At 57.7% G+C, this 13,964-nt stretch overlaps 1 protein-coding gene across 1 annotated transcript in view; it reads right to left on the reverse strand.

Annotated features, from left to right (window-relative positions):
* Positions 1–13,964, reverse strand: part of LOC129705367 (plectin-like) — a 224,428-nt gene that overhangs the window by 17,818 nt on the left and 192,646 nt on the right. The window contains 4 exon segments of the mRNA XM_055648915.1: positions 956–4,315; positions 9,547–9,645; positions 10,216–10,320; positions 13,532–13,615. Of these exon segments, the coding sequence (XP_055504890.1) occupies positions 956–4,315; positions 9,547–9,645; positions 10,216–10,320; positions 13,532–13,615 (3,648 nt within the window).

The raw sequence follows: 13,964 nt of genomic DNA on the forward strand, positions 1-13,964 counted from the left end.
TCTCAAACTGCCCTTGCCTATTACTATTGTCCACACGGATCTCACTGTCCCCCATGTCCTTCTCCTTGGAGAATACCACAATCATACGTTAAGGTCAGGGTTACTTCAAGTAACCCCTGCTATCCCCTCTCTCCATCCCTCCCCTTTCCCAGTTCTCTGACCAGTCTGACTGTCTCCGAGTACATTTTATCTCTGTTTGCTTTGTTGTTACCTTGTCCTAGCCAACCATGATCTATTCTACATTTTCCATGATCTACCATGTCCTGGTTTCACACTTTAAACTTCCTTATCTATGTATTTCCCTCTCCCATGACATCAGTCTGAAGAAGGGTCTCGACCCAAAACATCATCCATTCCTTCGCTCCAGAGATGCTGCCTGTCCGGCTGAGTTACTCCAGCATTCTGTGTCTATCTTCGGTTTAAACTAGCATCTGCAGTTCCTTCCAACACAACCCCTCATAATATAGGTGTCACATGCCATTACCCTCCTCCACTCCAGGATATCATTGCTATTGAGGGAGTGCAGTGTACGTTGACCGGGTTAATTCCCGGGATGGCGGGGTTGACATATGATGAAAGAATGGGTCGACTGGGCTTGTATTCATTGGAATTTAGGATGAGAGGGGATCTTATAGAAATATATAAAATTATTAAGGGATTGGACAGAATACAGGAAAAATGTTCCCGATGTTGGGGAAGTCCAGAACCAGGGGCACAGTTTAAGAATAAGGGGTAGGCCGTTTAGAACTGAGATGAGGAAAAACCTTTCAACACAGAGAGTTGTGAATTTGTGGAATTCTCTGCCTCAGACGGCAGTGGAGGCCAATTCACAGGATGCATTCAAGAGAGGATTAGATTTAGCTCTTAGGGCTCAGGGAATCAAGGGATATGGGGAGAAGGCAGGTACTGATTGTGCAGGTCAGGTCAGCAAGGATCAGATCAGGTCAGGACCTACCTCCTTGGTTTTCTGCTGCAGCAACTCTGCCTCTTTCCTCAGCTTCTCCTTCTCACTCTCCAGCTCAGCGATAGCCTTCTGCAACTCGCTCGCCTCCTGCTTGCTCTGCTTCCACTTGTGCTCCAGTCTCTCCACAATGCTGTTCTTTTCCCTGGTGCTCTGCTCAGTTTCATGAAGCCTCAAGGCGATCTGTTTTGCCTCATCCTTGAACTTCTGAGCCTCCCTCTCTGCATTGCCCTGGGCATCTGTCAGTTCCGATACCAGAGCCTTCAGCTGATCGGCTTCGTCGCTGATCTCCTGCTGCCGTCTCCGCTCCTCCTCCAAAGCCTTCTGGAACTCCTCTGCCTCCTCATGGCGACGTTGCTGCATCTCCTGCTTGTCTTTGGACAGTTTCTTGGCCTGCTGCTGCGCCTTGTCTCTCTGCTTCTGCAGCATTTCAGCCTCGGCCTTGAGCCTGCTCGCCTCCTGGATGGCCTGCATCTTCTCCTTCAGCATCTTGTCGGCCAGAGCCCGCTGCTGGGCCAGGTCTTCCTCGGCCAGTCTCCTCTGCCGGGCAGCCTCCTGGGCTTCCACGCTGAGGCGGGCCGCCTCCTCTGCCAGCTGCCGCATCTTCTCTGCCTCCTCCGCCAGGTGCTTCTGGGTGTTGTCCTTGTCCTTCAGCACCAGCATCTTATTCTCCTCCTCAATCCTGGCCTTCAGTTTGATCAGCTCCTCCATCTGTACCCGCACCTTCAGGAGCTCCCCCTCCGCCTGGTTCTTCTGCTTCATGGACTCGCTCACCTCAGCCTTCAGCCGCTGCAGCTCTTCGTCCAGCACCTCCTTCTGGTGGTCCGTCTGCTCCAAACGCACCTTGACCTTGGTCAGCTCCTGCTCCACGTTGGCCTTCTGCCGCAGGGTCTGCTCCGCAAACTTCTTGTGTTTCTCCATGTCGGCGTCAGCGGCATGCTTCTGCTTCAGAGCTGCCTGCTCGGCCTGTGCTCTCCGTTCAGCTTCCAGCTCAGCCTCCTTCCTCTGCAGCTCGGCGGCCTGCTGGGCCTGGGCCTTGAGGCCAGCCTCCTGCTCAGCCTGTTGCTGCAGCCGCTCCGCCTCCTCGGCTTGCTGTCGGCACAGGGCGGCCTCACGCTCTGCCTGCACCCGGGCCTTCTGGGCCTCCTCGGCCAGTCGCCGGGCCTGCTCGGCCTGCTCCCGCAGGCTGCCCAGCGCACTCTGCTCCTGCAGCCGGCTCTGCAGCAACTCCTCCTCCTTCTGCTGCACGGCTGCCTGGTGCGCCTTCTCCTCGGCCACTAACCGCTGCTGGGCCGCCTCCTGGGCAAGGCTGACCTGCTTGTCTGCCTCTTGCTCTGCCACCTCTTTCTGCTTCCACGCCTCCTCCGCCCTCCTCTTCAGCCGCTTCACCTCCTCCAGGGCTGCCTGCCGCTGACGCCCTGCTTCCTCCTCTGCCGCCAGGATCTCCTTTACTCTGCGCTCTGCCTCCTGCCTCCTCTTCGCCTCCTCGGCCGCCATCCCTCGCTGTATCTCTGCTTCCTCCTCCGCCTCCTGCTTGCTGCGCTGAGTCTCCTCAGCCACCCTCTTCAACTTGGCCAGCTCGATCTCCAGGTCTGACTTGCCCTCTGAGGCCTTCTCGAAGTTGAGCTTCAGGACCCTGATCTCCTCCTCCACAATGCGTCTCTGCTTCAGGGTCTCCTCCACCACCACCTTCTGCCGCTCCAGCTCCACATCCGAGCTCTTCCTCAGCTGCAGAATCCTTTTCTCAATGTCCTGCTTGTGCTGCATGGCTTGTTCTTCCAGAAGCTTCCGTTGGAAGGCCTCGTCTTCAGCCAGGCGCCGCAAGCGCTCGTTCTCCGCTTCTTTCTCCTTCAGAACCATCTCAGCCTCCGTCTTCAGACGGGTTCCTTCGTTAATAGCTGCCAGCTTCTCTTTCAGGATCCTCTCTGCCTCGCTGCGCTGATGCACCACTTCTTCCTCGGCAAGCTGCCTCTGCCGCTTAGCCTCTTCCGCCACAGCCCGCAGCCTGCCCGCCTCGTCGGCCAGCTGCCTCATCCTCTCCGCCTCCTTCTCCAGGATCTGCTTGGTCTTCTCCGAGGTGGACCGGGTCTCCTCCTCCGTCTTCACCTTCAGCAGCAGCAAGGTCTCCATCTCGGCCTTCACCCGGGCCAGCTCCTCCTCCAGCAGCTTCCTCTGGTTGAGGACCTGGTTCACCTCGTTCTTCAGTCGGTACAGTTCCTCCTCCAGGAGCAACCTCTGCTGCTCCCCGTTGTCAGTCTCTGCCCGCAGCCGGATGAGCTCCTGCTCGGCAGCCAGCTTCTGCCCGGCAGTCTGGTCCGCCAGCCGTCTCTGTTTCTCCAGCTCCTGCTCTGCCATGTCCTTCTGCCGCAGCGCCGACTCCTCCGCCTTTGTCCTGCGCCTCGCCTCCCGGTCTGCCTCCTCCTTCTGCTTCTCTGCCTCCTCTTGCGCCAGTGATTTCTGGACAGCCACCTCCTCTGCTTGTAACCGCAGGCGCAGAGCCTCGTCTGCCTTCTGCCTCCATTTCTCCAGCTCCATCTCTGCGCCCCCCTGCAGCCTCTTCAGCTCAGCTGCCTCCTGCTGCAGCTGGGCCACCGTCTGGTGCTCCTGCTGCAGGGATATCTCCAGCTGTAGTGTCTTCTCCTCGAAGGACATGCGCTTGCTCTGCAGCTCAGCCGCTGCACTTTTCCGGGCCACCTCCTGGGTCACCAGCAGTTGCTTCTCTTTCTCAATCTCTGCCTGCTTCATCCTCCGCTCCACCTCCTCCGCCACGTTCTTGAAGTGCTGCAGGTCCTCCAAGGCCTTCTGCTTCTCCCGAGCTGCGTCCCTCTCCGCCTGGATCTTCACCTTCAGCTGCTCCTCTGCCTGCTTCTTCTTGGACGTCTCATCATTGACCTGCCGGAGCAGTCTCTCTGCCTCATCCTGGGCCATCTTCCTCTGCCGGTCTGCCTCATCTGCGCGATTCTTTAGCTGCAGCAGCTCTGATTCTGCCGCCGCCTTCTGCTTCTGCGCTGTCACCAGCTGGATGTGGATAATGCGGATCTCCTCCTCCACCTTGGTACGGCTCAGCAGCACCTCCTCCACCATGACAGTCTTTTTCCTGATCTCCATCTCAGAGGAGCTTTGCAGCTGCTGGAATTCTTGCTGCACGTTCTGCTTCTGTTGCTCAGCATCCACTGCCACGGCCTCCCTCCTGGTCACCTCCTGCTCGATCCTCTGTTGCAGCTCCTTGGCTGCTTTCTCTGCCTCTACCTTGGCCTTGGCGTGGGCCGCAGCCAGCTCCTTCTGCCTCTCCAACTGCGCCTCCACCTCTTCCAGCCGCCGACGTTCCTCCTCCTTCATCTTCTCAGCAGCTTCCTAAAGACCAACACACAAGGGCAGGGTTAGTGAGGGAGCGGACTCGGGCAGTGGAAGAGATGAGTGTAGTTATGCAGATCCCGTTCACCAACACACGAGGGCAAGGTCAGTGAGGGGCAGGGTTAGTGAGGGAGCATTCCCACCCTGTGGAAGAGGAGTGTAGGTGTGGAGACCGCGTTCACCAACACACAGGGGCTAGGTTAGTGAGGGGCAGGGCCAGTGAGGGGGCTGGGGTAGTGAGGGGGCAGGACCAAGTGAGCGGGCAGGACCAAGTGAGGGGGCAGGACCAAGTGAGGGGGCAGGGACCAAGTGAGGGGGCCCACCAAGTGTGGAAGAGGACCAAGTGTAGGTGTGGGGGCAGACCCCGTGAGGGGGCACCAACACACAGGGGGGGCAGGGTTAGTGAGGGCAGGGTTAGTGAGGGCCCAAGTGAGGGGGCAGGGCCAAGTGAGGGGGCAGGGGTAGGACCAAGTGAGGGGGCAGGGTTACCAGGGTTAGTGAGGGGGCAGGGTTAGTGAGGGGGCAGGGTTAGTGAGGGGGCAGGGTTAGTGAGGGGGCAGGGTTAGTGAGGGGCAGGGTTAGTGAGGGGGGCAGGGCCAGTGAGGGGGCAGGGGTAGTGAGGGGGCAGGGTTAGGGGCAGGGTTAGTGAGGGAGGGGGCAGGGGTAGTGAGGAGGGGGCAGGGGTAGTGAGGGGGGGCAGGGTTAGTAGTGGGCAGGGGTAGTGAAGGGGCAGGGGTAGTGAGGGAGAATTCCCACACTGTGGAAGAGATTACTGTAGTTGTGAAGACCCCGTTCACCATCACACAGCGAGCCGGGGCTGGGTCTTGTTCAGCCCATCTTCCCACCGGGAGCAGGAACTGCCTGATCAATGTGAGGTCAACACCACAACACCCACTGGGAGAGGGGAGGGAACTCTGGATCCCTCTGGGAGAGGACGGGGCTCTGGATCCCACTGGCAGGAATGTCAGATGCCAGCTGGGGGTGAGAATGCTGGGAAATGGCAGGGTGCTTTGGAATACCAGTGGGAAGGTGGGTGGGTGCACAGGGTGCAGCGGGGCACAGCGTGTGAGGGGCGGACAGGATCTCACTGGAAGGAACAACACAAGACATCAGGATGACAGAAAGCTGCAGAGATGTTGGGAGTGGAGGGCAGGAATACCACAGGGCAATATCACCACAGCACAGCGATGGGAGAGGGCATGGAATATCCCGGCAATCAACACTCACACAACCCTGGAGCAGCCAAACCTTGATGGTGACACTTGACCCCGTCCCATCCCCGTGATCCTGAGGCCCCATCCCATAGCACGTCACTCCAACCTGACCCAGGATTGGCGGCCTCATACCACAGCCAACCGGCTGCCAGATTGTGGAGGAGGATTCGCCAAAGGACTAAATCACGTTGGGATGATTGTTCCGCCGTCCCCCTCGACCCATCCCCCCCCGGCCACTCCCCGGACCCATCCCCCGACCCGCCCCCTCAAGCCACCCGACCAATCCCCCCCCCGAATACTCCCCGGACCCATCCCCCAACCCGTCCCCTCAAACCACCCGACCCATCCCCCCCCCTGCCCTCTCGACTCCCCCCGACCCATCCCCCAACACGTCCCACTTGTGCCACCCGACCCATCCCCCCAATCCCCCAAACTGTCCCCCTCGACCCGATCCCCCCGGCCCACTCCCCCGACACCATCCCCCAACTTGTCCCCATTGACCCACCCGACACACCCCCCTCAACTCGTCCCCCTCGACCCATCCCCCCCCCAACCCATCCCCCGCAGGACCCATCTCCCTGACGTCTCCCCTCAGACCACCCGACCCACCCATATGGACAGGGTTCACCCCCCTCGAACCCTGGACCAGACACACCACCCCTGTGCAACCCGTCCCCCTTGACCCCCCTCTACCCTAGGGTCCCCAGACACACATTGACCGATGGTCCAAACCCATCCCCCATCCCAGATCCTCAACAGCAGGGTGACAAAGCCCAATTACCTCGGCCCCAACCCATCACCACGCTGACCCAACCCCCACGATCCTCTCGACCCAACCCCGAACCCTCCTCCCTAGACCCAACCCACTCGCACCCCTCCTCCTCAACCCATCACTCCCCCATCCCATCCCCACCAACCTATCCCCCCACCCCTCACCACTCCCAACGCTCACTCCATCACCCACCAACCTCACACCCCCTCAGCCACTAACCCCCCACCCCCCCCCCCGACCACCAACGCCACACTCACCAACGCTCCACCTGCCCAATAAATCCCCCGACCAACCCATCCCCTGCAGGGACTGCTGGTCACCCTGACCCATCTCCCCTTACCAGCTCACAGTCACACAGACCACCGATCCCATGGACAGGGTTCTCGCCCACAGCACCCTGGACCCTGAAGACCACCAGCCTGTGCCCGAGGTGAGGGAGTGGATGGGAGACACAGGGCCGCTCTATGGCTAGGGTGGGCGCAGACACAGTGACTGATGGTGCGGCAGGGACAGCAGTGAGCATGCACAGACAGCAACAGCAGGGTGACAAAGCGCAATTACCTTCACGGCCGCCAACCAACACACACATTCGCTGTGGCAAGCGCTGCACGAGAAAGCAGGGAGAAGTGTCAGCCTGGAACAGCTCAGCTCAGGCAGCTAGGAAAGGCAGCTCACACTCGCACCAACGCTCACACGCACCACCACTCATTCACCATCACTCAAACCAACGCTCATACTAATCACTGCTCACACCCACATCAATACTCACACTCATACCAACGCAACAGTCAACCACCACACACAAACAACCCTGCTCACACTCGCACATCATACTACTGCTCCTAGTCAACCAACACTCACACACGCACAAATGCTCACTCATTCCCCTGTTCAGTCACACCTCTGCCGAATCACTCTCACACACACTGACCCACACGCACACACTGACACCACACGCACATACATTGACCCACACACACTGACCCACACAAACATTGACCCACACACACACTGACTGCTCACCCTGACCAACCTCTGCAAGCATCCCATCCACATGCCGCACACGTTATCACAAACCCCTCGCTGTGACCACTGACCCACACCGTCCACCTTTGTCCATGCGGTCACACCACACACACACACTGACCCCCTCACACACACTGACTGCTCACCCTGCCCCAACCTCTACACACATCCCCTGACCCATGCCACACTGCCCTACACACTGCCCCTGACCCCTGACACACACCGCCCCCTGTCCATGCGGTCACACACTGCCCCACTACACACCCTACACACACACTGCCCTACACACTGCCCCTGACCCCTACACACACTGCCCCTGACCCCTACACACACTGCCCCTGACCCCTACACACACTGCCCGACCCCTACACACACTGCCCCCTGACTCCTACACACACTGCCCCTGACCCCTACACACACTGCCCCTGACCCCTACACACACTGCCCCTGACCCCTACACACACTGCCCCTGACCCCTACACACACTGCCCGACCCCTACACACTGCCCGACCCCTACACACACTGCCAGTGACCACTACACACACACACTGCCCCTGACTCCTACACACACACTGCCCCTGACCCCTACACACACTGCCCCTGACCCCTACACACACTGCCCCTGACCCCTACACACACTGCCCCTGACCTCTACACACACACTGCCAGTGACCACTACACACACTGCTGCCCCTGACCCCTACACACACACTGCCAGTGACCCCTACACACACTGCCCCCCGACCCCTACACACACTGCCCCCGACCCCTACACACACACTGCCCCTGACCCCTACACACACTGCCCCGACCCCTACACACACTGCCCCCCTGACCCCTACACACACTGCCCCCGACCCCTACACACACTGCCCCTGACCCCTACACACACTGACCCGACCCCTACACACACTGCCCCCCCGACCCCTACACACACTGCCCCCGACCCCTACACACACTGCCCCCCGACCCCTACACACACTGCCCGACCCCTACACACACACTGCCCCCGACCCCTACACACACACTGCCCCCGACCCCTACACACACTGCCCCCGACCCCTACACACACTGCCAGTGACCACTACACACACTGCCCCTGACCCCTACACACACTGCCCCCAACCCCTACACACACTGCCCCTGACCCCTACACACACTGCCCACACCCTGACACACACTGCCCCTGACCCCTACACACACTGCCCCCGACCCCTACACACACTGCCCCCGACCCCTACACACACTGCCCCCTGACCCTACACACACTCCCTACACACACTGCCCCTGACCCCTACACACACTGCCCCTGACCCCTACACACACTGCCCCTGACCCCTACACACACTGCCCCTGACCCCTACACACACTGCCCCTGACCCCTACACACACTGCCCCTGACCCCTACACACACTGCCCCTGACCACTACACACACTGCCCCTGACCCCTACACACACGGCCAGTGACCACTACACACACTGCCAGTGACCACTACACACACTGCCCCTGACCCCTACACACACTGCCACTGACCCCTACACACACTGCCCCTGACACACACTGCCCCTGACCCCTACACACACTGCCAGTGACCACTACACACACTGCCCCTGACCCCTACACACACTGCCCCTGACCCCTACACACACTGCCCCTGACCCCTACACACACTGCCCCTGACCCCTACACACACTGCCAGTGACCACTACACACACTGCCCCTGACCCCTACACACACTGCCCCTACACACACTGCCCCTGCCCCCCACACACACTGCCCCTGACCACTACACACACTGCCCCTGACCCCTACACACACTGCCCCTGACCCCTGCCCCTGACCCCTACACACACTGCCCCTGACCCCTACACACACTGCCCCTGACCCCTACACACACTGCCCCTACACACACTGCCACTGACCACTACACACACTGCCCCTGACCCCTACACACACTGCCCCTGACCCCTACACACACTGCCCCTGACCCCTACACACACTGCCCCTGACCTCTATAATGCATTTCGTTGTCTCTGTACCTGTACACTGACAATGACAATTAAAATTGAATCTGAATCTGAATCTGAATCTATACACACTGTCAGTGACCACTACACACACTGCCAGTGACCACTACACACACTGCCAGTGACCACTACACAGACTGTCAGTGACCACTTCACAGACTGTCTCTGCTCCCAGATGCCGTAGCCTCACCTCCTCATTCTCCAGCCGATGCAGGGTGACAGTGATGAACTTCAGGTACTGGCTGGACAGTGTCATCAGCTCAATGTAGCGACTCCTCAGATCCACAACCTGCAACGAGAGCACAAAACGGGCTTGAGTGTAGACAGCACAGAACAGGCTGGGGGTAGAGAGCACAGAACAGGCTGGGGGTAGAGAGCACAGAACAGGCCGGGGGGGAGAGAGCACAGTACGAACCCTGGGGGCAGAGAGCACAGAACAGGCAGGGGGTAGAGAACACAGAACAGGCCGGGGGGGGAGAGAGAGCACAGTACGACCCGGGTGCAGAGAGCACAGAACAGGCTGGAGGCAGAGAGCACAGAATAGACCAGGTGTAGGGAGCACAGAACAGGCTGGAGGTAGAGCGTCGAACAGGTGGGGGTAGAGAGCACAGAACAGGCTGGGGGTAGAGAGCGCAGAACAGGCTGGGGGTAGAGCATCGAACAGGCTGGGGGTAGAGAGCGCAGAACAGGCTGGGGGTAGAGAGCGCAGAACAGGCTGGGGGTAGAGAGCGCAGAACAGGCTGGGGGTAGAGCGTCAAACAGGCTGGGGGTAGGAGGGGGTGGGGGACATGTTACTGGATGTTACTGGATGCGTGGGAAGTTCTCCAGGGGAGAGAGATGTTGGTGACTGGATTCTCACCTCCTGAATGACGTTTTCTGATGCCGAGACCAGCTTCTGCTTCTTCACAGGAGACGCCACAGGTTCACTCTGGACTTTGTATGTCACCAACTGGAGCTCATAGTCCTGAAATGCAGAGACAGTCGTGAGAATCCACGGTGTGTGTGTGAGGCGTGTGTGTTGTGTGCGTGTGAGGCGTGTGTGTGTGTGTGTCAGGGTATGTGCATTGTGCATCAGTGTGTGTGTGTGTGCGTCAGTGTGGGTGCGTTTGCGCATAAGGGTTTGTGCGTGTGTGCACGTCAGTGTGCGCTCGTGTGCACACGCGTACGTCAGTGTGCAGGTGTGTCAGTGTTTGTGGCATCAGAGTGCGTGCGGGTGTGTCAGTGTGCATCAGCTTGCGTGTGTGTGTCAGCATGTGCATCAGCATGTGCGTGTCTGCGTCAGTGTGCCAGCGTGCATCAGCATGTGCGTCTCTGCGTCAGCGTGCATGCGCGCCAGCGTGCGTGTATGCATGTAAATCAGCGTGCGTGTGTGCGTGTATTCGTCAGCGTGTGCGTATATGTAGCGTCAGTATGCGTGTGTGTGCGTCAGCGTGCGTGTGTGTACACATCCGCGTTCGTGTGTGTGCGCGTCTGCATACATGCAGGTGCTTGTGTGTGTGTGTATGCGTGCGTGTGCATCTGCATGCGTGCTTGTGCTTGTGTGAAGCCGGTGTATCTGTGTATGCATCTGCGTACGAGCGGGTGTGTGTGCTCGTGCATCTGCTTGGCGGGTGTGTGCACATGCGTGTGCTTTGCGGTTGTGTGCATGTATGTGCGCGTGCATGCATGAAGCCAATGTGTGTGTGTGTGAGTGTGAGAGGCTGGTGTGTGCTCTACCCCTTATTCTTAAACTGTAACCCCTGGTTCTGGACTCCACCAAAATCAGGAACATGTCTCCTGCATCTTGACTGTCCAATCCCTTGAGAGTTTTATATGTTGCTATAAGATCCCCTTTGATCCTAAATTCCAGTAAATACAAGCCCAGTCGACCCATTCTTTCATCATGTCAGTCCCGCCATCCTTGAAATTAACCTGGTGAACCTACGCTGTACTCCCTCAATAGCAAGAATGTCCTTCCTCAAATTAGGAGACCAAAACTGCACACAATACTCTAGGTGTGGTCTCACCATGGCCCTGTACAACTGCCGCAGGATATCCTTGCTCCTAAACTCAAATCCTCTCGCAATGAAGGCCAACATGTCATTAGCTTTCTTCACTGCCTGCTGTACCTGCATGCTTACTTTCAGATGTACAAGCACACCCAGGTCTCGTTGCACCTCCTCTTTTCCTAATCTGACACCATTCAGATAATAATCTGCCTTCCTGTTCTTGCCACCAAAATGGATAACCATGCATTTATCCACATTATACTGCATCTGCCAAGCATTTGCTGCATCTGCCAAGCACTCACCCAACCTATCCAAGTCACCCTGCAGCCTCATAGCATCTTCATTGCAGCTCACACTGCCACCCAGCTTTTTGTCACCCGCAAACTTGGAGATATTACATTTAATTCCCTCGTCTAAATCGTCAATATATATTGTAAATAATGGGTCCCAGCACCAAGCCTTGCGGCACCCCAGTAGTCACTGCCAGCCATAAATCCATGCTGACATTGACCGATCCTGTCACTGCCTTCCGAATGCGCTGCTATAACAACTTAATTAATCGACTCAAGCATCTTCTCCATTACAGATGTAATGGGCCTGTCCCACTTAGGTGACTTTTTAGGTGACTGCAGGAGACTATGCAGTCACCACATGGTCGCCACATGTTCGCGGGTGGTTGCCGGGGAGTCGCCATCATGGTCGCGAGGGGTTCCCGCATTCTGGGAACTAGTCGCGGCCTCATTATGGTCGCCGCAAATTTTTCAACATGATGAAAAATTTGTGGCAACGAGAATGAAGCCGCCATGGAGAGCAGCGAGAATTCTCGTGCCGTAGGTGGGTCGCCAGGAGGTCCTAATGGATTGTTGAAGGTCAGGAGGTCGAAGGTTCTCGTAGGTTGGCGCCAGTGCTGACCGGTGAATTTCATTGGCTCATTGGGGAAAAAAAGGTAAGCAGTCGTTTTCAGAACCAAGGATAACCCACCGGCAACGTTAAATGTCTACCAAACTTCACAGCCGTGTATCTCTGGCTTCTTCAAAGTTATCTCCACTCCTTCTCCCCCCCTTTTTAAAAGGACTTACCACACACTGTGCTTTAACCATCTTAATTACAGCGCCAACCTTCCTGTTCATCGCGGTGTGTGTCTGTATCACCTTGGCTTTGCACCATGTGAAATTTTTAGACAGTGCTCCGCCTGCTGGCCCTTTCCCCCGCCTGCATAACGGGCTGGTGAAGGAAGCGATGTGTTTGTGTGTGTTCCACTCAGACAGTCGCCGTTCCAGTTGCCTGTTTTTCAGGCCTGTCCCACTTAGGTGATTTTTCAGCAGACTGCCGGTGACTGTCAAGTCGCCAGCAGACAACAAAAAAAAATCACCTAAGTGGGACAGGCCCAAAAGGCTAACCCGTCTTCTCTCTCCCTCATTTCTTAAAAAGTGAAGTTACATTGGCTACCCTCCAGTCCACAGGAACTGATCCAGAGTCGAGAGAACATTGGAAAATGATTACCAATGATTAGTCAAGCATGATTTCCCCTTCATAAATCCATGCTGACTTTGACTGATCCTGTCACTGCTTTCCAAATGTGCTGTTATCACGAAGTGTGTGTGTGTGTGTGTGTCTGGCTGTGTGTGTGTGTGTGTGTGTGTGTGTGTGTGTGTGTGTGTGTGTGTGTGTGTGTGTGTGTGTGTGTCTGTGTGTGTGTGTGTGTGTGTGTGTGTGTGTGTGTGTGTGTGTGGGTGTTGTGTGTGTGTCTGTGTGTGTGTGTGTGTGTGTGTCTGTGCGTGTGTCTGTGTGTGTGTGTGTGTGTGTGTGTGTCTGTGTGTGTGTGTGTGTGCGTGTGTGTCTGTGTGTGTGTGTCTGTGTGTGTGTGTCTGTGTGTGTGTGTGTGTGTGTGTGTGTGTGTGTGTGTGCGCGCGCGTGTGTGTGTGTGTGTCTGTGCGTGTGCGTGTGTGTGTGTGCGCGCGTGTGTGTGTGTGCGCGCGTGTGTGTGTGCGCGCGTGTGTGTGTGCGCGCGTGTCTGTGCGCGCGTGTGTGTGCGCGTGTGTGTGTCCGTGTGTGCGTGTGTGTGTACCTTGATGGCATCGTGTGTACTGCTGCGCGCAAGTGTCTGTGACGCGTCCACCTTCTGCTCTGTTCTTCTCAACCTCCGTGCAAGTGTGTGCTACAAAACGTCAACGCTTGTGCGTTTACCTTGATGGCATCGATGTACTGCTTGGCAAGTTTCTCAGACTCGTCCACCTTCTCTCTGTTCTTCTCAACCTCCTGCAAGATTTTCTACAAAAGCACAACGCTTGGATTAGAGCAGACCGTGCAACAGGTGGTCACAGTCAGCTCAACCCCCTGTCCCCCCTCTCTGTGGTGCTTCTCTCCCCCCCCCAGTATCCCCTCGTCCAACACTCCCCCCTCTCTCCCACGACCCCTCTGCAGTCCCACACCTGCCCCCTCCACCCCCCCTGTGTCCCCCCCTCTCCCCCAGGTCCCCCCTCTCCCCTCCCCCCCCCCCTCGCTATCTCCCACCGCCCCCACTGTCCCCCCCCCCCCTCTCCACTACTGCCCCCCTCCCCTCCTCCCACTGCCCCCCCCTCCCCCTAGTGTCCCCCAGGTGTCCCCCCTCTCCCCCCCT

This window comes from Leucoraja erinacea, chromosome 2, assembly GCF_028641065.1.
Source record: "Leucoraja erinacea ecotype New England chromosome 2, Leri_hhj_1, whole genome shotgun sequence".
Lineage (NCBI taxonomy): Eukaryota > Metazoa > Chordata > Chondrichthyes > Rajiformes > Rajidae > Leucoraja > Leucoraja erinaceus.